The sequence below is a fragment of the Salmo trutta genome, chromosome 31 (assembly GCF_901001165.1).
Source record: "Salmo trutta chromosome 31, fSalTru1.1, whole genome shotgun sequence".
In the NCBI taxonomy this organism is placed as follows: domain Eukaryota; kingdom Metazoa; phylum Chordata; class Actinopteri; order Salmoniformes; family Salmonidae; genus Salmo; species Salmo trutta.
The window spans coordinates 6,626,257-6,652,593 of NC_042987.1; the positions used below are offsets into that span (position 1 = coordinate 6,626,257).

General features: G+C 43.8%; 1 protein-coding gene across 4 annotated transcripts in view; it reads right to left on the reverse strand.

Moving 5' to 3' along the window:
* Positions 1-13,212: 13,212 nt before the first annotated feature.
* Positions 13,213-26,337, reverse strand: part of LOC115169398 (nuclear receptor coactivator 6) — a 32,881-nt gene continuing 19,756 nt past the window's right edge. For 3 of the 4 annotated variants that reach the window (XM_029724974.1, XM_029724969.1, XM_029724970.1), the window contains 8 exons: positions 25,947-26,287; positions 25,632-25,856; positions 22,460-25,520; positions 22,310-22,366; positions 20,998-21,028; positions 14,985-15,026; positions 14,315-14,448; positions 13,213-14,163 (listed from right to left, as the gene is read on the reverse strand). In XM_029724974.1, coding sequence (XP_029580834.1) covers positions 14,117-14,163; positions 14,315-14,448; positions 14,985-15,026; positions 20,998-21,028; positions 22,310-22,366; positions 22,460-25,520; positions 25,632-25,856; positions 25,947-26,287 — 3,938 coding nt within the window. In that variant the 3' untranslated portion in view covers positions 13,213-14,116. The remainder of the gene's footprint in view (positions 14,164-14,314; positions 14,449-14,984; positions 15,027-20,997; positions 21,029-22,309; positions 22,367-22,459; positions 25,521-25,631; positions 25,857-25,946; positions 26,288-26,337) is intronic. The other variant, XM_029724973.1, reaches the window with a different exon arrangement.

Genomic DNA, 26,337 nt, shown 5'->3' on the forward strand with positions numbered 1-26,337 from the left:
TGCCTGCCATATGAGTTCTGTTATACTCACAGACACCATTCAAACAGTTTTAGAAACTTTAGGGTGTTTTCTATCCAAATCAAACAATTATATGCATATTCTAGTTCTGGGCAGTAGTAATAACCAGATTAAATCGGGTACGTTTTTATCCGGCCGTGCAAATACTGCCCCCTACCCTAGAGAGGTTAAAGTTTCTCTAGCGTCCGTGGGTTATTTTCTCTGAAAAATGAGAACCTAACACAACTAATCAATTAGCTAATGTTAGTTAGTTTGACAAAGTCACATAATCCAAGGTGGTTTAGTTCTCCTTAGTCCAGAATGCTGGTAAACTTCACAGCAGCAACATGATTAGGAAGAAGATTCTTGTTGTATGCTACGGATGAGTGCCTCGGCTTGAGAGGGAGATTCAAACTTGTGTGACCGTCCATTGTAAGTCAGACGTAGTTTAGCTGGGAAGGCTATTCCACAGGCAATGTTGAGGGACCTGAGCTAGCGTGTGACTCCGTCGTAGCCTTTTCTTTTTTGGTGCAGGTCCGCGGATAGGTCAGGGAAGAACATGATCTCTCATTCCCCGTACATCACCTTGACCTTGGCTTTCCACATCAATCGGACTTTGTCTTGAAAGTTAAAAAACTTCATGATAAAGACTCGAAGTGGGGGGTGGTTTCTCGGGCCTGTAGGAGCCAGAAGCCAATGGGTTCTTTTAATGCGCAGGGGGTCCGGAAAGCCATCTCTCGAGAAATGCAACTGCGTCACAATTTTCAACTTTTTACGGTAGATTAATCCGTCTCAAATTAGACCTCCTGTGGTGGTTATTGAGCGAACTGAGTTTTGAGGTAAGTCCGGCACCATTTTTTCCAACTTTTTGGTTTCTGTGACGACAGTATCTTCCACCATGCTAATGCTTTCCTCTGCTTCATCCAAACATGTGGAGTAGGCTTCAAGGTCACGTTTAACCTCACTAATCCCTGTTAGTACACCTTTGAGTTTGGTGGAAAAATCGGCCCTTATGGCAGAGATTGCTTCCAAAACCCCTTGGTTCTGGTTTAGCTCGTCGTCATCGTTGGTTGTCATGTCGGACTCAGGGTGTGAGGAGCTTGAATGGCTAACTGGGTTAGTATAGCTGGCTGAATTAGCAGGGCTAACTGGCCTAGCCTGGACCACGTTGTCGATACGAGATGTTATTGTTTTAGGAGGACAATGTTGAAGTTGATTCATAATAGATGAAGATGCCATCCGTTCTACTTGCTAACATGCAATCATTGGAAAATAAAATTGATGACCTATAATTGCGATTATCCTACCAATGGGACATTAAAACCTGTTATGGCTAGGCGTGGCGCTACCGACCCACCTCAACAACATCCGGTGAAATTGTAGAGCGCGAAATTCAAATTACAGAAATAGTAATATTTAACTTTCATGAAATTACAAGTGTCATACATCAAAATAAAGCTTAACTTCTTGTTAATCCAGCCGCTGTGTCAGATTTCAAAACAGCTTTACGGCGAAAGCACACCATGCGATTATCTGAGGACAGCGCCCCGCACATAAAAGCATTAAAAACATTTTTCAACCAGGCAGGTGCGCCACGAAAGTCAGAAATAGCAATAAAATAAATGCCTTATCTTTGAAGATCTTCTTCTGTTGGCACTCCAAAAGGTCCCAGCTACATCACAAATGGTGCTTTTGTTCGATAAAGTCCTTCTTTATATCCCCAAAAACTCAGTTTAGCTGGCGCCCTTCATTCAGTAATCCACCAGTTTCCGTCCTTCAAAATGCATACAAAATGAATCCCAAACGTTACCAATAAACTTCTCCAAACAAGTCAAACAACGTTTATAATCAAACCTCAGGTACCCTAATACGTAAATAAACTATAAAATTTAATACGGAGAATCATTATTGTCTTTACCGGAGATAAACAAAAAAGAACGCACTCATCCACACGCATGAAAACACTACAGCCAAAATGGGAGCCACTTAGAAAAACTACAAATTCTAGCTCATTTTTCCAAAAACAAGCCTGAAACTCTTTCTAAAGACTGTTGATATCTAGTGGAAGCCCTAGGAACTGCAATCTGGGAGTTTGTCCTTGGGTTTTTTGCCTGACATATCAGTTCTGTTATATTCACAGACGTTATTTTAACAGTTTTAGAAACTTTAGAGTGTTTTCTATCCAAATAGATGCATATCCTAGCTTTTGGGCCTGAGTAACAGGCAGTTTACTTTGGTCACGCTTTTCATCCAGACGTCAAAATACTGCCCCCTAGCCCAAAGAGGTTATTAAGAACTGTAATATCTTATGTTTCACCGAGTCAAATCATTAATCATTAGATTTTTACCAGCATGTCACATGTGCAACCAGAGGATTAACCTCTACGGGCTAGGGGGCAGCATTGAGAATTTTGGAAAAAATATGTTCCCATTTTTAACTGCCTCCTACACCAACTCAGAAGCTAGAATATGCATATTATTGTTCAGGTTTGGATAGAAAACACTCTGAATTTTCTAAAACTGTTTGAATGGTGTCTGTGAGTATAACAGAACTCCTATGGCAGGCAAAAACCTGACAAGGTTTCAAGCAGGAAGTACCCTGTCTGACAAGGAGTCGTGCGTCTTGCATCTTTTTATTGAAAAGTAAGGATCTTAGCTGTAACGTGACAATTCCCAGGGCTCCAATAGGCTCTCAGAGCCCGGGAAATAACTGAAGGGTTACGAGGGAGCCTCAGGCTGAAACACATTATCACCTTTTGTAAGTGTCGACTCAGAGGACCTTTGAATGAGGCGCGTGCACGAGTCGCTCCTGAGGAGAAATTTTATTCGGCTGTTTAGGCTCAATGCATACTCCCGGTCAGAATATTATCACTTATCTACGAGATAAATGGCATAAAAATTGGTTTTAAACAGCGGTTGACATGCTTCGAAGTACGGTAATGGAATATTTAGACATTTTTGACACGCCAATGCGCCATGCGCGGGACCGTGAAGAAGCATTCTGATAGTGTCTAGAACTCACGAACAAAACGTCGCTGTTTGGATATAACGATGGATTATTTGGGACCAAACCAACATTTGTTATTGAAGTAGAAGTCCTGGCAGTGTATTCTGATGAAGAACAAGCAAGGTAAGAACATTTTTCTTATAGGAAATGTGATTTTGGTGGAGGCTGACCTGGGTGGGTATCTAAATAGCTAGCCCTGTAATGCCGGGCTATGTACTTAGATTATTGCAAAATGTGCTTCATCCGAAAAGCTATTTTAAAATCGGACATATCGAGTGCATAGAGGAGTAATGTATCTATAATTCTTAAAATAATTGTTATGCTTTTTGTGAACGTTTATCGTGAGTAATTTAGCAAACTGTTAGTAAATTCCCCGGAAGTTTGCGGGGGTTATGCTTTTTCTGAACGTCACATGCTAATGTAAAAAGCTGGTTTTTGATATAAATATGAACTTGATTGAACAGACATGCATGTATTGTATAACACAATGTCCTAGGTGTGTCATCTGATGAAGATCATCAAAGGTTAGTGCTGCATTTAGCTGTGGTTTGGGTTTATGTGACATGATATGCTAGCTTGAAAAATGGGTGTCTGATTTTTTCTGGCTGGGCACTCTGCTGACACAATCTAATGTTTTGCTTTCGTTGTAAAGCCTTTTTGAAATCGGACAGTGGGGTTAGATTAACGAGATTCTTGTCTTTAAATAGCTGTAAAATAGTCATATGTTTGAGAAATTGAAGTAATAGTATTTCTAACGATTCAAAAATCGCGCCACTGGATTTCAGTGGCTGTTACGTAGGTGGGACGAAATCGTCCCACATACCCTAGAGAGGATAACAACTCTAGACCACCTTTACTCCACACACAGAGATGCATACAAAGCTCTCCCTCACCTTCCATTTGGCATATCTGACCATCATTATATCCTCCTGATTCCTGCTTACAAGCAAAAACTAAAGCAGGAAGTACCAGTGACTCGCTCAATACAGAAGTGCTCAGATGACGTGGATGCTACACTACAGGACTGTTTTGCTAGCACAGACTGGAATATGTTCCAGGATTCATCCAATGGCATTGAGGAGTACACCACCTCAGTCATCAGCTTCATCAATAAGTGCATCGACGACGTCGTCCCCACAGTGACCGTTCGTACATATCCCTACAAGAAGCCATGGATTACAGGCAACATCCGCATCGAGCTAAAGGATAGAGCTGCTGCTTTCAATGAGCAGGACACTACTCCGGATGTTTATAAGAAATCCCGCTATGCCCTCAGATGAACCATCAAACAAGCAAAGCGTCAATTCAGGATTAAGATGGAATCCTGCTACATCGACTCTGAGGCTCGTCAGATGTGGCAGGGCTTGAAAGCTTTTTTGGACTACAAAGAGAAACCCAGACTGCCCAGTGACACGAGCCTACCAGCTAAATGCCTTTTATGCTTGCTTCGAGGCAAGCAATATTGAAGCATGCACGAGAGCACCAGCTGTTCTGGATGACTGTGATAATGCTCTTGGTAACCGATGTGAGCAAGACCTTTAACCTGTCTGGGGTATGTGGGACGATTTCGTCCCACCTACGTAACAGCTACTGAAATTCCAGTGGCGCGATTTTTGAATCGTTAGAAATACTATTACTTCAATTTCTCAAACATATGACTATTTTACAGCTATTTAAAGACAAGAATCTCGTTAATCTAACCCCACTGTCCGATTTCAAAAAGGCTTTACAACGAAAGCAAAACATTAGATTATGTCAGCAGAGTGCCCAGCCAGAAAAAATCAGACACCCATTTTTCAAGCTAGCATATCATGTCACATAAACCCAAACCACAGCTAAATGCAGCACTAACCTTTGATGATCTTCATCAGATGACACACCTAGGACATTGTGTTATACAATACATGCATGTCTGTTCAATCAAGTTCATATTTATATCAAAAAACAGCTTTTTGCATTAGCATGTGACGTTCAGAAAACGCATAACCCCCGGCAAACTTCCGTTGAATTTACTAACAGTTTGCTAAATTACTCACGATAAACGTTCACAAAAAGCATAACAATTATTTTAAGAATTATAGATACATTACTCCTCTATGCACTCGATATGTCCGATTTTAAAATAGCTTTTCGGATGAAGCACATTTTGCAATAATCTAAGTACATAGCCCGGCATTACAGGGCTAGCTATTTAGATACCCACCCAGGTCAGCCTCCACCAAAATCACATTTCCTATAAGAAAAATGTTCTTACCTTGCTTGTTCTTCATCAGAATACACTGCCAGGACTTCTACTTCAATAACAAATGTAGGTTTGGTCCCAAATAATCCATCGTTATATCCAAACAGCGACGTTTTGTTCGTGAGTTCTAGAATGCTTCTTCACGGTCTCGCGCATGGCGCGTTGGCGTGTCAAAAATGTCTAAATATTCCATTACCGTACTTCGAAGCATGTCAACCGCTGTTTAAAACCAATTTTTATGCCATTTATGTCGTAGAGAAGTGATAATATTCCGACCGGGAGTATGCATTGAGCCTAAACAGCCGAATAAAATTTCTCCTCAGAAGCGACTCATGCACGCGCATCATTCAAAGGTCCTCTGAGCATCCACTTACAAAAGGTGATAATCTGTTTCAACCTGAGGCTCCCTCGTAAACCTTCATGTTTTTCGCGGGCTCTGAGAGCCTATTGGAGCCCTGGGAATTGTCACGTTACAGCTAAGATCCTTACTTTTCAATAAAAAGATGCAAGACGCACGACTCCTTGTCAGACAGGGTACTTCCTGCTTGAAACCTTGTCAGGTTTTTGCCTGCCATAGGAGTTCTGTTATACTCACAGACACCATTCAAACAGTTTTAGAAAATTCAGAGTGTTTTCTATCCAAACCTGAACAATAATATGCATATTCTAGCTTCTGAGTTGGTGTAGGAGGCAGTTAAAAATGGGAACATATTTTTCCAAAATTCTCAATACTGCCCCCTGGCCCAGACAGGTTAAACAGGTCAATATTCACACAGTCGCGGGGCCAGATGGATTACCAGCATGTGTACTCAAAGCACTCGCAGACCAACTGGCAAGTGTCTTCACTGACATTTTCAACCTCTCCCTGACTGAGTCTGTAATACCTACGTTTCAAGCAGACCACCATAGTCCCTGTGTCCAAGAAAGCGAAGGTCACCTGCCTAAATGATTACCGCCCCGTAGCACTCACGTTGGTAGCCATGAAGTGCTTTGAAAGGCTGGTCATGGCTCACATCAACAACATCCTCCCGGATACCCTAGACCCATTCCAAATCTCATGCCGCCTCAACAGATCCACAAAGGATGCAATCTCAATCGCACTCCACACTGACCTTTCCCACCTGTACAAAAGCAACACCTATGTGAGAATGCTGTTCATTGACTACAGATCAGCGTCCCCAGATCCTCAAAAAGTTATACAGCTGCACCTTCGAGAGCATCCTGACCGGTTGCATCACCGCCTGGTATGGCAACTGCTCGGCATCTGACCGTAAGGTGCTACAGAAGGTAGTGTGTACGGCCCAGTACATCACTGGGGCCAAGCTTCCTGCCATCCAGGACCTATGTATATAATAGGTGGTGTCAGAGGAAAACCCATAAAATTGTCAGACTCCAGACACCCAAGTCATAAAATGTTTTCTCTGCTACCGCACTGCAAGCGGTACCGGAGCGCCAAGTCCAGGACCAAAAGGCTCCTTAACAGCTTCTACCCCCAAGCCATAAGACTGCTGAACAATTAATGAAATGGCCACCGGACTATTACATTGACCCCCCCCCATTTGTTTGTACACTGCTGCTACTCGCTGTTAATTATCTATGCATAGTAACTTCACCCCTACCTACATGTACAAATGACCTCAACTAACCTGTACCCACGCGTACCGGTACCCCTGTATATAGCCTCGTTATTGTTATGTTATTGTATTACTTTTTATTATTCTTTTTTAAAATAATTTTTTACTGTAGTTTATTTTGTAAATATTTTCTTAACTCTTCTTGAACTGCACTGTTGGTTAAGGGCTTGTAAGTAAGCATTTCACAGTAAGATCTACACTTGTTCTATTCGGCGCATGTGACAAATAAAGTTTGATTTGATGTAGATACGCCTGAAATTGTCCAAGAAAATTGCTGTTCGTGTTACGAGGATTTGAAATAAGAGATTAAAATAATTTTAAACAAGTTTAGCCGAAATTGGCAGGAGAGCTCTAAAAGCACCATCGGATTTATACTTTTACTTTTGATACTTAAGTATATTTCAGCAATTACATTTACTTTTAATACTTAAGTATATTTAAAACCAAATACTTTTAGACTTTTAATCAAGTAGGATTTTATTGGATGACTTTTCCTTCTACTTGAGTTATTTCCTATTAAGGTAACTTTACTTTTATTCAAGTATGAACATGTAGTTATGTTGTCTAAGCTCGTATGAACTGATGCTGTGCTGATTGGTGGCAGGTTATTGAACCTATCTACAATTATGTAGGCTACAGGTTATTGCTTTAGGTTGTGGAAGTGACTCTTAACTGACCTTGGCTAAATTGGACTCAGGACTGGTCACATGACCCACTACAGTGACTGTCATTGGAATGAGAAACAAAAAAATCTATAAAAAAGTTTATGTTTATTCGATTTCATATGCAGATCAGAAACATGATGAACTACCCATTTATCATTTTCTATGTTGTCAGGAATCCACAACTCTGAATTGGCCAAAACTTGGTTGAACCAGAACAGATCATTTAAAACACAACATTTGAAAAATCAAATCATTATTCTGTTTCTCGTTTTTTTTATACTGTCCTTTATACAATTAAAACAAAAAACAAAACCATTTATCTGTTGTTTAATTTCAGATTCAAATCAAATAAGTGAGGAACAACCCGTTTTTTTTATTAGCCAAAAAGTACACAGACCATTCAACTCCTTTGGTATGTCAAGCCTAAATAAGTTCAGGAGTAAAAATGTGCTTAAAAGTCACATATAAGTTGCATGGACTCACTTTGTGTGCAATAATAGTGTTTAACATTATTTTTGAATGACTTCCTCATCTCTGTACCCCACACATACAATTATCTGTAAGGTCCCTCAGTTGAGCAGTGAATTTCAAACACAGATTCAACCACAAAGACCAGGGAGGTGTTCCAATATATAGTAAAGAAAGGCACCTATTGGTAGGGTAAAAAAAGGCAGACATTGAATTTGAGTATGGTGAAGTTATGATTAACTCTTTGGATGATGTATCAATACACCCAGTCACTACAAAGATACATGCGTCTTTCCTAACTAAGTTGCAGGAGAGGAAGGAAACTGCCAAGTGTTTTCACAATAAGGCCAATGGTGACTTTAAAACAGTTACAGAGTTTAATGGCTGTGATAGGAGAAAACTGAGGATGGATCAACAAAATTGTAGTTACTCCATAATACTAACTTAAATGACAGAGTGAAAAGAAGGAAGCCTGTTCAGAATAAAAAATATACCAAAACATGGATCCTGTTTGCAACAAGGCACTAAATAAAGTAAAATGTTATGTCCTAAATACAAAGTGTTACGTTTGGGGCACCTCTAACACAACACATCATTAAGTACCACTCTTCATATTTTCAAACATAGTGGTGGCTGTATCACGTTATGGGTATACTTGTCATCGGCAAGGGATTTCGTTTGGATAAAAATAATCGGAACAGAGCTAAGCACAGGCAAAATCCTACAGGAAAACCTGGTTTAGTCTGTTTTCCAACAGAAACTAGGAGACAAATTCACCTTTTAGCTGGACAATATGCACTGGAGCTGCTTACCAAGATAACATTGAAGGTTTCTGAGTGGCCTAGTTACAGTTTTGACTTAAATCTGCTTGAAAATCTATGGCTAGAAAAATGGTGCCAACAGATAGGGCAGCCGTGCTTCTAGCTCCTAAGCAACTTTGTAGTATTTCATTTTTTTCTGTGTTATTTCTTACATTATAAGCCCAGAAAATGTTTTGTGTTTTTACATACAACCGGAAAGAACTATTGGATATCAGAGGTGCGATAACTCACCAGCACTACCAGCATTACGACCAGGAATACAACTTTCCCGTATTGGATCCTTTGTTCATACCCTCCAGGGCAATTGAACTGATTCCAGATGCTGATCTAAAACACCACCGGTGGAGAAGAGGTATTCAGAGTGGACTCCTAGTCCGACCCAGGAGGCGCGCACTCACCACCCACCGCTTCCGAGTATATTACTTGCTAATGTTCTCTGGATAATAAATTTGACGAGCTCAGGGCGAGGATCTCCTTCCAGAGAGACATCAGGGATTGGACATACTCTGTTTTACGGAAACATAGCTCTCTCTGGATATACTGTCTGAGTCTGTATAGTCAGTTGGGTTCTCAGTTCTCTCGCAGACAGGAATAAAGATCTCTCTGGGAAGAAGAAGGGCGAGGGTGTATGTTTCATGATTAACTACTCATGTTGTGATTGTGATAACATACAAAAACTGAAGTCCTATTGTTCACTCGACCTAGAATACCTCACAATCAAATGCCGACCTTATCACCTCCCAAGAGAATTCTCTTCGGTTATAGTCACAGACGTGTATATTCCCCCTCAAGCCAACACCACAACGGCCCTCAAATAATTACACTGGACTCTATGCAAACTGAAACCACATATCCTGAGGCCGCATTTATTGTACCTGGGGATTTTAACAAAGCTAAACTGAGGAAAATGCTAATGAAATTCTGCCAACGTCTAATTTATTGTCCTATCATGATGGAATGGTCCCCAAACCTATACCCTAGACACCCACCTGAACGACCCATACACTAAAGAGAAGTCCCTATCTGTTTCATGGGCCTGCTGTAAGTTGACTATATGCAGCCAAAACAGAAAGATAAATGCGGTCAGTGGCATGTTGTGTTAGCGAATCCAAGTTCAAAATGGCCAGAAACGACAAACAAACTTTCCTCTGAAACTCGTCCGTCTATTCTTGTTCTGAGAAATTAAGGCTATTCCATGCGATAAATTGCCAAGAAACTGAAGATCTCGTACAACACTGTGTATTACTCCCTTCACAGAACAGCGCAAACTGGCTCTCACCAGAATAGAAAGAGGAGTGGGAGGCCCCGGGGCACAACTGAGTAAGAGGACAAGTATATTAGAGTGTCTAGTTTGAGAAACAGATGCCTCACAAGTCCTCAACTGGCAGCTTCATTAAATGGTACCCGCAAAACACCAGTCTCAAAGTCAACAGTGAAGAGGCAACTCCGGGATGCTGGCCTTCTAGGCAGAGTTCCTCTGTTCTTTTGCCCATCTTAATCTTTTATTTTTATTGGCCAGTCTGAGATATGGCTTTTTCTTTGCAACTCTCCCTAGAAGGCTAGCATCCTGGAGTCGCCTCTTCACTGTTGACTTTGAGATTGGTGTTTTGCGGGGACTATCTAACTTCTTCAGGATCGGTGTCTCTTCCACGGGATGGTTGAGCTAACGTAAGCTAATGCGATTAGCATGAGGTTGTAAGTAACAAGAAAATTTCCCTGGACATAGACATATCTGAAATTGGCAGAAAGCTTCAATTCTTGTTAATCTAACTGCACTGTCCAATTTACAGTAGCTTTACAGTGAAAGAATACCAGGCTATTGTTTGAGGAGAGTGCACAATTTTGAACATGAAAAGTTATTAAACAAAGTAGGTATATTTGGGCAGTCCTGATACAACATTTTGAAAAGAAATGTCCGTCCACACAAGTGGCTCAGGTAGTGCAGCTCATCCAGGATGAAACATCAATGCGAGCTGTGGCAAGAAGGTTTGTTGTGTCTGTCAGCGTAGTGTCCAGAGCATGGAGGCGCTAGCAGGAGACAGGCCAGTACATCAGGAGACGTGGAGGAGGCCGTAGGAGGGCAACAACCCAGCAGCAGGACCGATACCTCCGCCTTTGTGCAAGGAGGAGCAGATGGAGCATGTGCTCGCCAGAGGTAGCCTGACTGCCATTAGGTACCGAGATGAGATCCTCAGACCCCTTGTGAGACCATATGCTGGTGCGGTTGGCCCTGGGTTCCTCCTAATGCAAGACAATGCTAGACCTCATGTGGCTGGAGTGTGTCAGCAGTTCCTGCAAGAGGAAGGCATTGATGCTATGGACTGGCCCGCCCGTTCCCCAGACCTGAATCCAATTGAGCACATCTGGGACATCATGTCTCGCTCTATCCACCAACGCCACGTTGCACCACAGACTGTCCAGGAGTTGGCGGATGCTTTAGTCCAGGTCTGGGAGGAGATCCCTCAGGAAACCATCCGCCACCTCATCAGGAGCATGCCCAGGCGTTGTAGGGAGGTCATACAGGCACGTGGAGGCCACACACACTACTGAGCCTCATTTTGACTTGTTTTAAGGACATTACATCAAAGTTGGATCAGCCTGTAGTGTGGTTTTCCACTTTAATTTTGAGTGTGACTCCAAATCCAGACCTTCATGGGTTGATAAATTGGATTTCCATTGATTATTTTTGTGTGATTTTGTTGTCAGCACATTCAACTATGTAAAGAAAAAAGTATTTAATAAGATTATTTCTTTAATTCAGATCTAGGATGTGTTGTTTAAGTGTTCCCTTTATTTTTTTGAGCAGTATATATATATATATATATATATATATATATATATATTCACAAATACACATATACATCTCTGGAAACAATTAAGAGAACACTGAAAAATGATCAGTTTCTCTGGTTGTACTATTTATAGGTATGTGTTTGCATAAAATTAACATTTTTGTTTTATTCTATAAACTACTATGAACCTTTCTCCCAAATTCCAAATAAAAATATTGTCATTTTAGAGCATTTATTTGCAGAAAATGACAACTTGTCAAAATAACAAAAGAGATGCGGTGTTGTCAGACCTCGAATAATGCAGAGAAAATAAGTTCATATTCATTTTTAAACAACACAATACTAATGTTTTAACTTAGGAAGAGTTCAGAAATCAATATTTGGTGGAAAAACCCAGATTTTCTATCACAGCTTTCATGCGTCTTGGCATGCTCTCCACCAGTCTTGCACATTGATGTTGGGTCACTTTATGCCACGCCTGGTGCAAAAATTCAAGCAGCTCGGCTTTGTTTGATGGCTTGTGACCATCCATCTTCCTCTTGATCACATTCCAGAGGTTTTCAATGGGGTTCAGGTCTGGAGATTGGGCTGGCCATGACAGGGTCTTGATCTGGTGGAACTCCATCCACACCTTCATTGACCTAGGAGTTGTAGCTCTCTTGCTCCTCCCAGTAGCATTCTGTGGGTAGTGCGACTTTTGCTAGACTCAGGTGGCAACTGCGTCAGATCTACAAATCAATGAGCTAGAGACGTATCCATTTGGTTTGCAAATCAGTGAACCTGCGCAGCGTTCACTCAATTCGATGCATACGGAAAAACAGATTGACGCATATCAAATTACCCAGCTGCCATTTAGAAACAAATCGTCAAAAAAAGGTTATCATTTATAAAATGTCTTCTGGCTGTTTAAAATCAGCCACATCTTGAAAATGAGGACATGAGTTTTGTTCAGGTTTATACATGTGTGCGCTGTAGATTTACCAACGGACTCTCTGAATTTACGAAAGCAAGAAGGCACTCTGAGCGCACTCTGGCACTCCAGATTGAATTTATGAACGCACCCAGGACATTGGTGACTAAGTGCGTTGGTGGGCAAAACTTTATTAGGCTTTTTTGCAGACGTTTAGTGACACTGGCCCTATTCAATGGGTGTTGAGCGATTGTAAATTTGTCAGTTATTCTGCGCTCTGGCACACTCAGACAAGAAATTGGAGTAGATAGCCAGAGTGAATTTACAAACGCACCCTAAAATATATAGCATCTAGTATACTCATTAAGTATGCAGTATGTTAGTATGGGTATTTGAACACAGCTTTACTCTCTGGGGGGCCATCTGTCCTTTAAAAACGAACAATAGACAGATGAAGATAAGAGGAACAAAAGCCAAACCATGATAAATATTATAAATCTACATCAAAAGACAATTTACCATTGGCTCGAGGCCCAGAATTGACCTGCAAACTGTACAGAATAAATATGTTACGTATGCTGGTAGAAAGGAGAAGGTCAAGATTCAGACAGGGAAACAATTCTACACAAAGCACAGCGATCGCTAGCGCACTTGAAATAAAGTTGCTTTTGGAATGACAACTAATGAAACTTTATTTACATATCGATTGTATCCATGTAAACACATTAAAAATGACATTTTATCATTATATAGTCAACGAAACCAATTGTCACAATTCAAAAAACTATCTAGCCTACTAAATATAAAAAACATAAGGCATAATAACCTATCATAATAACACTACCTGCGAGTCTCTTTGACCATGATCTCTGCTCATTGTCAATTTGCTTGTAAAGCATACACAAGACAGATGCCCAAGGTAAGAAGATGAGGTTGATGGAATAGTCTGGAATCATTGCGCACTGGGTCCGAATCTGGCAACTGTGCATACTGAAATTAATTAAAATAATGTTGCCTACTGTCCTACATGGTTCTTCACTAAAACAGCTGTAATTCACTGATTTCTGGTAAGATCACGTTAGAAACATGGAAACCGATGAGAAATAGGGTCACTTTCTGAATTACAATAAATACTCAATTGTCAGCCTGCAATGCAAAGGTGACAGCATTGGACCATGTTAAAACGGTATATGAAACAATTCATGCAGCTAACTTTCACAGAATATCACAGTACAACTTTGGAAGTAAAGCACATTAAACCATTTCATCACAGGACAAAAAAGTAGTAGAAAATTTAATTAAAGTTTTACAACATAATTATACAATTGAGTCAAGTTTTATTATCAGTCTTCACATAATTAATTAAACACACACACACACACACACACACACACACCCACCCTAGCTACAACCTCACATGATAGCAGTGATAAAACATCAACAATTATTTTTCAAACAATTATCTGTACATGGTTATTTTCACCATCAAAAATCTGTAATCCTGGAGAAAAGAAGCTCATCGAATGATTGACAGAGAAAAATAAATGTACAGCTCAGTTCACAGGGTTTCACTACTGTGGTCATTTAGACTTCCTTCTCTTAGCCTGGGTAGGGCTGGCACCCGTTTCTGAAAGGACACAGAGAGAGAGAGGGGGACATGTTTGATGAGACAAATACCTTCACAATAAAAAAACGTAAACTATATGTAAGAGTAAGTTAAGTATGAGAGAGTGTTTGTGCTCTAAATCAGTGGGAAGTGTGCGTGCATGCGTGTGTACCTTTAGCAGCAGCACTGGCTCCAGGCCTGGCCGGTCTTTTCCTCTGCATGCTGTCTGCCACAGTCTCCTCCTCCACCTCCTTGTCGGCCCGCGAGCTCCGTCTGCTAGGACCCTTCGACTTCTCCACGGCAGCCCTGATAGTTGCCCGACAGAAAACAGAGCCAGAGACACAACAGAGGAGATAGAAAAGAAAAGCAGGAGAGGTCAGTTACAAAGATAAACAAAGAAACTACAGTAGCTACTCAGTAAAAGTTGGAATATCGCTCCGGTATTCCTTCAAGTTGGGAAAATCGCTTCAGAGTGGGCTGCTTGTCCTCTATATTTATTTCTCTCTTTATTTAACCTTTAACTAGGCAAGTCAGTTAAGAACAAATTCTTATTTACAATGACGGCCTACCACGGCCAAACCCAGATGACGCTGGGCCAATTGTGTGCCGCCTTATGGGACTCCAAATCAGGGCCGGTTGTGATACAGCCTGGAATCGAACCAGGGTCTGTAGTGACGCCTTAAGCACTGAGCTGCAGTGCCTTAGCCGCTGCTCCACTTGGGAGCCTGTCTACCACAGATACTGTCCGTCTTCACCGTAAATACTATCCGATAGATAACAAAATGGTGGACACGACAGGGCTGCTGCGTGTGTCCTGGCAGTGCTCACGTGTAAATACATACCTTGAGACTAAGTTAACGGGTGTCTTTCTTTTCTTTGCCCATCTGTGATAGAAGTGGAAAAACAGCAGTCAACTAAACTGTGATGACGCTTAACAAACATGGTTTTAGTCCCCCAACATACTCTTAGTGACAATCCCCAGAAGAAAAAATAAATAAAATCAGACATGGCCATATTCATACTCAATTAGTACAGTCAGTTATTATGCAGTGGTAGTACTTGTCGTCTTTTGACGTTTGGATATAGTTTACATGCACTATATATCTATATATATATAGCTATAAATATATACACACAAAAGGTATGTGGACACCCCTTCAAATTAATGGATTTGGCTATTTCTGCCACACCCGTTGCTGTATAAAATTGAGCACATAGCCATGCGATCTCCACAGACAAACCTTGGCAGTAGAATGGCCTTACTGAAGAGCTCAGTGACTTTCAACATATTTGGTATTTGATTAGGATCCCCATTAGCTGTTGCAAAAGCAGCAGCTACTCTTCCTGGGGTCCACATTAAACATAATACAGAACATCATTAGACAAGAACCACATACATTTTTAAAAAAGGCACACGTAGCCTACATATCAATGCATATATATAAACTGTCTAGGTCAAATAGGGGAGAGACGTTGTGCCGCGAGGTGTTGCTTTATCTGTTTTTTGAAACCAGTTTTGCTGTTCATTTGAGCAATATGAGATAGAAGGAAGTTCCATGCAATAAGGGCTCTATATAATACTGTACGTTTTCTTGAATTTGTTCTGGATTTGGGGACTATGAAAAGACCCCTGGTGGCATAAGTGTGTGTGTGTCAGAGCTGTGTGTAAGTTGACGATCCAATCAATTTGGGATTTAACACATTAATGTTTCTTATATAAAGAAGAAGTGATGCAGTCAGTCTCTCCTCAACTCTTAGCCAAGAGAGACTGGCATGCATCAGACCATTTGAGTTCTATTAGATAGACAGCTCTGAATCCACGATATGGCAGAGGTTGAAAAGCCATAACACATACGTTTTTCAATCACAGGTTATGGTCAATAATAACAAAGGCTGCACTGAAATCTAACAGTACACCTCCCACAATCTTATTATCAATTTCTTTCAACCAATCATCAGTCATTTGTGTCAGTGCAGTCTATAAGCATGCTGAAAGTCTGTTGTTAATTGGTTTACAGAGAAATAGCATTTTATTTAGTCAAACACAAATTTTTCCAACAGTTTGCTAAGAGCTGGCAGTAAGCTGATAGGTCTGCTGTTATAACCAGTAAAGGCCGCTTTACCACTCTTGGGTAGCGGAATTACTTTGGCTTCCCTCCAGACCTGAGGACAAAGACTTTCCTCTAGGCTCAGATTAAAGATATGACAGATAAGTGTGGCTACCATCCACAACAGCTTTCCATCTAAGTTGTCAATGTTTGGTTTGTCATTATTGATAGGTAACAATACTTGTCCTACCTCTCCCACACGAACTTTACAAAATTCAAATTTACAATGCTTTTCTTTTATTATTTTTTTAATGCAATGTACAATGGCTCACTGTTCGTTGTTGGCTTAGAGATAGGAGTGGCTACCATCCTCAATAGCTTTCCATCTAAGTAGACAATGCCAGGTTTGTCATTATTGATCATTAATCATTTTCCCACATCTCCCCATGTGGGAAAATGAAATAATTAATAATTTCATTGCCCACTTTGCCAATGAAATAATTATTAAAATAATTGGCAACATCAAATGGTTTTGTGATGAAGTCATCTGATTCAATGAAAGATGGAGTTGAATTTGTCTTTCTGACCATAATTTCCATCATTCTTTATATCATTGATCTTGGATTCATAATAAAGTTTCTTCTTTTTGTTGAGTTTAGTCACATAATTTCTCAATTCGCTGTAAGTCAGCCAGTCATATGTGCAGCCAGACTTATTAGCCACTCCTTTTGCCCCATCTCTTTCAACCATACAGTTTTTCAATTCCTCATCAGTCCATGGAGCCTTAACAGTTCTAACAGTCAGTTTCTTAACAGGTGCATGTTTATCATAATTGGAAGAAGCAATTTCATAAATTTATCAAGTGCAGCGTCTGGATGCTCCTCATTAATCACATAAGACCAACAAATATTTTTAACATCATCCACATAAGAGTCACAGCTAAATCTTTTGTATGATCTCTAATACACTATTTTAGTCCCAGCTGTTGGAACTTTGGCTTTCCTGGATATAGCCACTATATTGTGATCACTGCACCCAATGGGAACGGATACAGCTTTAGAACAAAGTTCTACAGTATTAGTAAAAATGTGATCGATACATGTGGATGATCTTGTTCCTGTAGTGTTTGTAAACACCCTGGTAGGTTGATTAATAAGATCTTCTTTAAAATTAAGCATTACAGGGATATGGCTCTGAATATATACAGTAACACCTCCCCCATAAGCATTTCTGTCTCTTCTATAGATGTTATATCCATTTATTGCTACTACTGTATCATCAGATGAATTACAGTGAGGGAAAAAAAGTATTTGATCCCCTGCTGATTTTGTACGTTTGCCCACTGACAAAGAAATTATCAGTCTATAATGTTAATGGTAGGTTTATTTGAACAGTGAGAGACAGAATAACAACAAAAAAAATCCTGAAAAACGCATGTCAAAAATGTTAGAAATTGATTTGCATTTTAAATAAGGGAAATAAGTATTTGACCCCTCTGCAAAACATGACATAGTACTTGGTGGCAAAACCCCTGTTGGCAATCACAGAGGTCAGATGTTTCTTGTAGTTGGCCACCAGGTTTGCACACGTCTCAGGAGGGATTTTGTCCCACTCCTCTTTGCAGATCTTCTCCAAGTCATTAAGGCTTCAAGGCTGACGTTTGGCAACTCGAATCTTCAGCTCCCTCCACAGATTTTCTATGGGATTAAGGTCTGGAGACTGGCTAGGCCACTCCAGGACCTTAATGTGCTTCTTCTTGAGCCACTCCTTTGTTACCTTGGCTGTGTGTTTTGGGTCATCGGCATGCTGGAATTCTCATCCACGACCCATTTTCAATGCCCTGGCTGAGGGAAGGAGGTTCTTCACCCAAGATTTGATGGTACATGGGCCCGTCCATCGTCCATTTGATGAGGTGAAGTTGTCCTGTCCCCTTAGCAGAAAAACACCCCCAAAGCATAATGTTTCCACCTCCATGTTTGACAGTGGGGATGGTATTCTTGGGGTCATAGGCAGCACTCCTCCTCCTCCAAACACGGCGAGTTGAGTTGAAGCCAAAGAGCTCCATTTTGGTCTCATCTGACCACAACACTTTCACCCAGTTGTCCTCTGAATCATTCAGATGTTCATTGGCAAACTTCAGAAGGGCATGTATATGTGCTTTCTTGAGCAGGGGGACCTTGCGGGCGCTGCATGATTTCACTTCTTCACGGCGTAGTGTGTTACCAATTGTTTTCTTGGTGACTATGGTCCCAGCTGCCTTGAGATCATTGACAAGATCCTCCCATGTAGTTCTGGGCTGATTCCCCACCGTTCTCATGATCATTGCAACTCCACGAGGTGAGATCTTGCATGGAGCCCCAGGCCGAGGGAGATTGACAGTTCTTTTGTGTTTCTTCCATTTGCGAATAATCACACCAACTGTTGTCACCTTCTCACCAAGCTGCTTGGCAATGGTCTTGTAGACCATTCCAGCCTTGTGTAGGTCTACAATCTTGTCCCTGACATCCTTGGAGAGCTCTTTGGTCTTGGCCATGGTGGAGAGTTTGGAATCTGATTGATTGCTTCTGTGGACAGGTGTCTTTTTATACAGGTAACAAACAGATTAGGAGCACTCCCTTTAAGAGTGTGTTCCTAATCTCAGCTCGTTACCTGTATAAAAGACACCTGGGACACAGAAATCTTTCTGATTGAGAGGATGTCAAATACTTATTTCCCTCATTAAAATGCAAATCAATTTCTAACATTTTTGACATGCGTTTTTCTGGATTTTTGTTGTTATTCTGTCTCTCACTGTTCAAATAAACCTACCATTAAAATTATAGACTGATCATTTCTTTGTCAGTGGGCAAACGTACAAAATCAGCAGGGGATCAAATACTTTTTCCCCCTCACTGTATCTAAGTGAGTCAGAAATGGCAAATATTTGAATTATCTGATGTTAGCAAGTTATTGATTTCATGAACCTTATTTCTAAGGCTACATATATTAAAATGGGCTATTTTCAGCCCTTTCCTAGGTAGCTTAACAGAGAGACATAATTTTGAAAAGAGCAGACAAAAAAAAAAAAATACATGAATCAATTGGTGTCTGTGTGTGTGCTGCGGGGTTGAGGCTACGAACCCATAGGCTTGGCTCTCTCATCCCTTCCAGGCTTCTGGGAGGGAGGGTGGACAATGAGCCTGTCATAGCGGATGTACGCAATGTCCCCACGCGCTCTGGCAGCTTTCATGGCTGGGATCAGTTCTTTCCTATTCTGGTGCACAGCTTCAGGATAGTCCTCGTTGAGGAAGATATACGTTCCTCTCAAGTTCTTGGCTCTTTCCAGAACAGCTACCTTGTTCTTGAACCTCAGAAACTTGACCACTATCGGCCTGGGCCTATCACATGGGCCAGTGGTGGGTTTTCCAGTCCTGTGGGCACGCTCCACCTCAATCTTCCTGTGGTCCATCTTCAATTTCTCAGAGATCATTTCCCTCACTTTGTCCTCAGACTCCAATCAAGTCTCATGTGGAGATTCTGCAATTCCGTCCACAACCATGTTGTTTCGCCTTGATTGTCCCTCGAGATAGTCTGATTTATCTGTCATTGTTATCATGGATTCACACACAGAACTGATGTCCTCTCTCAATGACTTACAGATTGCTGTCATTTTGCCATTCTCCTGTTTCAACTCGTCGAGCTGACCCTGGGAGAACTGCAAACTGTTCTTCAGGTCATCCATTCTTTTATTAGTAGAATCCACGAGTATTTGGACAAAACACTTGAAGCTATTTTCTTGTTGTTGTAACAACTGCTTGTAGGTCTCTTTGTTCATTTAAAAGATCCTTCATGTGTGATAGACACCACTGTCCTCAACGGTACTCCCGCCGGCTTTGGTCTTTGTCATGGTAGAAAGCAACGTATTTTAGGCTGTTACTCCTCGCAGTTCCAGACAGGGCAGGTCACAGGGAAAATTGAAAACAACAACAGCAGGGATCTAGACAGCCACAAACCCGGGACAATCCACAGTCCCAGCCACAATGGCTAACCGGGTCGCAGGCTGCGTTCAAGAACACCTCGCTAGCTTTATGTCCAGCTAGCTAGCAGCTAGGCTAGCTGCGACGCCAAATAGCTCCTCAGACCCGTCCTTGGTCGGCAGGATCACTGGAAAGATACAAGCAGTCCCAGCAACTGATGCCAACTGCGTCGCGGGATCAAACATAAGAAGCTAGGTAGCTACCGAGAACTTTCCAATATACTTTAAACAGAAAACCTTCCAAACAAATAAAACCGAGCCGTTTCCCGTTCCACGTACAACAGGAAGTGACGTCTGTGGCTGCAGAAAATAGTAGAAGTGGCACTGTCATTGGATGCCACCTTTCCAACAAGTCAGTTCGTCACATTTCTGCCCTGCTAGAGCTGCCCCGGTCAACTGTAAGTGCTGTTATTGTGAAGTGGAAACATCTAGGAGCAACAACAGCTCAGCCGCAAAGAGGTAGGCCACACAAGCTCAGAGAACAGAACCGTCGAGGTGTCCACATACTTTTGGTCATGTAGTGTACCAAGTGGCTCATTGATTTTCCTCATGTACCCCCCCTGCCCTGGCCAACCAAATGAACTCCCTGAGTTTCAGTAGTTACAAATGTCGAAGCATTTCTGTTTACAAACATGGCACTTACTGTAGACTAGGCCAATTACTAACAAATACTTAAAGAATACTGATGGTAACCTTTTACAGGCAATGGAATAACCCAATTACCTCTGGCATGACAAGTATTTCTTTCATACTGACATTTTGTTAGTTTGAAATATGTCTTGAGAACCTCACCCTTGTTCAGTTACAGTGGCAACTTCTTCTGCTGCAGAAGGAAAACAAGACACACAAAAAAGTTACTAAATATCACAGCAAGCTGCATGTTATGTTCACAGCATACAGTGCATCATATAAAAGCATGGTCCCAGAGCTGTACAAGTATCTTATAGCAAAAGCATTTTCAGATTTGGTCCCAGACTATAACATTATTTAATATACTATACTGTATATACAAAAGTATGTGGACACCCCTTCAAATTAGTGGATTCGGCTATTTAAGCTTCACACGTTGCTGACAGGTATATAAAATCAAGCACACAGCCATATAATCTCCATATACAAACATTGGTAGTAGAATGGCCTTACTGAAGAGCTCAATGACTTTCAATGTGGCTCTGTGATACCACCTTTCCAACAAGTCAGTTTGTCAAATTTCTGCCCTGCTAGTGCTGCCCTGGTCAACTGTAAGTGCTGTTATTGTGAAGTAGAAATGTCTAGGAGCAACAACGGCTCAGCCGTGAAGTGGGCCACACAAGCTCACAGAACGGGACCGCCGAGTGCAGAAGTGCGTAAAAATCGTCTGTCCTCGGTTGCAACACTCACTACCGAGTTCCAAACTTCCTCTGGAAGCAACGTCAGCAAAATAACTGTTAGTCTGGAGCTTCATGAAATGGGTTTCCATGGCCGAGCAGCTGCACAGAAGCCAAAGATCAGCCTGGTCAATGCAATGCGTCAACTGGAGTGGTGTAAAGCTTGCCGCCATTGGACTCTGGAGCAGTGGAAACGGGTTCTCTGGAGTGATGAATCACGTTTCACCATCTGGGAGTCCAAGAATCTGGGTTTGGCGGATGCCAAGAGAACGCTACCTGCATACAATGACATTCTAGACAATTCTGTGCTTCCAACTTTGTGGCAACAGTTTGGGGAAGGCCCTATCTCACTTCAGCATGCACAAAGCGAGGTCCATACTAAAATGGTTTGTTGAGATCAGTCTGGAAGAACATGACTGGCCTGCACAGAGCCCTGACCTCAAACCCATCGAACACCTTAGTGGAAAGCCTTCCCAGAAGAGTGGAGGCTGTTATAGCAGCAAAGGGGGGACCAACTCCATATTAATGCCCATGATTTTGGAATGAGATGTCCGCATACTTTTGTTCATGTAGTGTAACTTGTGCTTCTATGCTGTAGTTATGGTGCCCTCTAGATATACCACAATCTTTGCATATATTCCATTTGTACTCTGTTACCAAGTCATATTATGTCATTACATAAAGGGTCCGGAGCATCCACCATTTTGTTATAGATCAGTTAGTGTGACAGTACTTACCAGTCTTTTCGGTAGCAGAAGGCTCCTCTTGCTGTAGAGCTTCAGATTGGATTGACACTGGGAGGAAGGAGATGGTGGAGGTTGTTATTATCACTGAAAGGTCGATATGTGGGGGATAAGTTACTCAATCATGGATTGATTGATATGTACCTGGGGTGATCTGGGTATTCTCCGAAGGTGCTGTGGCCTCTGGTGGGGCTGGCTGGCTTGGAGGCTCCATGGCTGTGGGGACAGGTTGAGCCACAGTAGGGGTAAGGGCCGCTGGGGAGGATATGGCTGAGGAGTCCCTGGGGCGGTTGGAGGGTCCAGTGGTGGCAACAACAGGAGATGTAGATGGGGACAGATTTGGTATCGGGACTGAAGGAGGAGCCGGATCAGGGAGAAATGTAGCAGTGGTAGGAACAGGGGCAGTAGTAGTGATTGGGGTGGTGACAGGGACTGAGGCTGGCAGAGGGGTGGTAGGTTTAGAGGCTGGGGCAGGGACAGGGGACTGGGCTGGTGTAGCAGGTTGAGCACAAACAGGAGTTGGAGCTGATACGGGAGGAGGAGGAGTGGTGACTTTCAGAGCAGCAGCAGAACTAGTCTGAGTCTGTGCTCCAGACACTGTGGCCTCAGTCTGGGTGAGAGATGCAGGGGATGTATGACTGGGCACACCCCCAGCGTTCAGACCTGTCTGGTGCTGGTAAGCCCCCCCTAAAGTCTGGGCTGGCCGTTCCTTAGAAACCTGCTGGGAATCTGGTGGACTGCTCACTGGTGCAGAGCCAGGAGCCTGGAAAGGCTTTCCCTGGGCAGCCAAGGAGGGGGAGCATGGAAAAGGGGACCCTAGGGGCTGCTGGAAGGGAGACGAGGCAAACGTAGAGGCTGTGGGATAGGGGCTTGGACGGCGGGAAGGCTGCCCAACTGGCGGGCTAGATTTCTGTCCGGTGAGCGCCTCACCAGACGTCTCTGGCTTGGGAGTCGTAGGGCTTTGCTGCTGGGGAGGAGGCAAGTTACTAACAGGGACAGGGGAAGCCTGTCTACTGGCCATCTGGACCTGCTCAACTAGCGTTCGGGCAGGCTGGGTGCCGGCCACACTGACCACAGAAGCCTGGGTCCAGGCAGAGCCTGTGACTGGGGCTTGGGTTGGAGCGGTGGTGAGCTGGATATTAGTGGTGGACACCTGTATGGGCCCTACCATGGTGATCGGTTGGGACACCATTGTGGTGTTGGGGGCCACAGATGCAGCGGGGACCTGGAAGATTGGGGTACCGGTATTAATAAACACAGGCGTGGTAATGAATTGGGGCCGGGGGGCAGTGGTCTGCTGGCTGAGCTGCTGTGGTCTGATGTTCTTATTGGGCATGGCCACCATAGTGGAGACGATGGCTGGGGGGGTCTGAGGGGTGGAGGTGGAACTGATAGGGTTGGAGGTGACAAACACGGTTATCTGGTTGGGGGAGATGGTGGCAGAGGATGCAGGGATCTGCAGGACTGTGGAGACACTTGCCAGGGGTTTAGGGCTGGGGATTAATTTGGGACTAACTGCAGGGTTTGAGTTAGGGTTTGGGCTGGGGGAAACGTTGAGGTTGGGACAACTGTAACTGACTGTGGCTGTGTTGGGGCTAGCGCCCACATTGACACGAAGGCTAGGAGTAGGGTTTAGAGTAGGGTTGGGGCTAGCAGTCGAGTTTAGATTGGGGCTAGGGCTGTGATTAGCATTAAGATTGGGGCTTCCTTTAGGCTGCAGATTAGGACAACTGGCTGGATTTGGGAGTTTGGGGCTGGGGGTTGAGCTGGGCTTGGGTTTAGCTTCTGGCTCGTTCACAGCAGCACCAGTAGTAGCAACAGCAGTAGCCCCCACATCCGAGCTCTGAAAAGCACTGGATGGGTTCTCTTGATCTATGGAGGCTTTAGTGCTCTCCTTGCAGACAGTATCCCCAGCTGGAGCACTCTGAGTGGGCCTGGCAGGCACGCTGGGGGTGGCTGCGTTATCCAGCAGCTGGTTAAGGGAGGTAGGAGCATCCCTGAGAGCAGGAGAGGCCTCATATAAAGATACAAACTCCTGCTGAGGAGCCATCTGTACAGGCTGCCTCTCCCCTGCTACCATTGTGCGCTCAAGCCCAGCTTTAGCCTCCTGAGGAGTTGGGACACGAAGGCTAGCCATCCGGGGGGCGGAGAGCTCCCTCAAAGGCTGGGGCACCTGCCGCTGCTCTACACCTGCCATTCCCTGCCCTTCCCTGGGCATCTCAGCTGTGTTATCCTGGAACCCCTGGAAGGGGCTCTGGATCTGATGGGCCTCCAGGCCCACCCCAACCGCTAGTGGGAGAGAGACTGGGCTAGGAGGCACTGGGGTAGGGCTCAACATCATAGTCTGCCCTGTCTGGGGGTTGACCATGTGTTGCTGGTGAGGGGAGTTTAAGGCAATCTTAGCCCCCTTCTGCCTCCCCGGGCTGGGGGTAGTGGCTTTGCGGCTGGAGGCAGGGCTGGATCTGCGGCTGTTACTGGGACTGGCCCTTTTAGCCTGCCCTCCTCCAGACTGCTTGTCCTGTTTCCCTTGGCCCAAATTGGCTGCTCCACTACCTGTAGGGAAAGACTGCTGACCATTGTTAGAGTTACCTCCACCACTTCCATTGTTGCTGGACATAGTTAGGCTGGGAGGGGCCTGCCCTATGGCTTTGAGAGTGGTGGGGTTGAGCCCACCCTGCTGTTCAAAGCCCCGGCTGAGGTTGGGCTGCCTGGGGGGCAGAGGGATGTTGATCTTGGGGGGAAACAGGCCTGCGATGGAGGCGTTCAGCCTCTCAGGGGAGAGGTTGATCTCAGAGGGCTCAGTGCTGGGAGGACGGTTGGTAGGTGTGAGAGGGTGGTGGTAGGGCCTGGGACTGGCCCGGTTGGGTGTTTTGGGCCTGGAGCTCTGGGAGGTGGTAGCGACATTAGGGAAGTGGAGGCCAGGCATGGGGCCACCCTGCAGGGGCTGAGGGGGCATCTGTTGCTGGGGACTGGCTCCAGGGTGCTGGGGCATGGGCGAGGGGCTGGGGCCCTGCTTCATCATGTGGGCGTTTGTGCCCTGGTTCACCACCATCTGTTGGGCTCCATTCCCAGACTGCATCCCCATCTCCTGGCCTCCAGGTCTGTCCTGCAGGGAGTGGGGCACTACAGGGGCCTCCTCAGCCCCCGTTCCTTGGGAACCAGGCGCCGCCTCTGGGTGAGACATCCGCCGGGCTGCCCCAGCCATCTACATAGGTAGGGATAAATGATATACACACCCCAGGGAATTAACAGCCATAGAATATTAACAAGACAATAAATATGATATAATTCAAACATCTATCAGATAGTGTCCAACCTGTGGGTTGACCATGAGGGGCATCCCTCTGGGTTTGTCTGGGGAGGGGGGCACTCCTCCATGCCCCTGGAGGTTGATCATGACGGGCATGTTGCCCTGCTGGGTGCCAGGCATCCTCTGGGCCTCCCCGGGGTTCATCATGCCCCTGGGGGGGTTCTGCCCGCCTGGATGGAGGGGCATCCGGTTTTTAGCCTGCTCCTGCTGCATCTTCATGACCATCTGCTGCTATAACACAACCGGAACAAATTAGCTATATAATCCATAGTTAACATGGAAAATGTGTCTTGACAACACACACATGCAGTCGATTGGTACCTGTTGTTGCTGCTGCTGTTGATGGTGTGGTTGTTGCTGCTTTTGTTGTTGTTGTAGCTGATGAGGGTGCATCTGTGGCTGGCCTTGAGTCTGACCCAGAGCTCCAGCCACCCCCTGCTGCTGTCCTGGAGGAACCTGCATTCCCTGCATCTGCTGCTGCATCTGTTGCTGCTGTTGTTGCATTTGCTGCTGTTGCTGAATTTGTTGTTGTTGCTGCAGCTGCTGTTGTTGCAGCTGCTGCTGCTGATGCTGCATTTGCTGTTGCTGTTGTTGATGCTGCTGCATGAACTGCATAGGCACCTGCTGTAGGACTCTCTGGTCTCCAGGCTGACCTGGGAAACCTGACATGAGAGAAAAGGAGTGATAAGAAGCCACTCAACTAAAAGATACA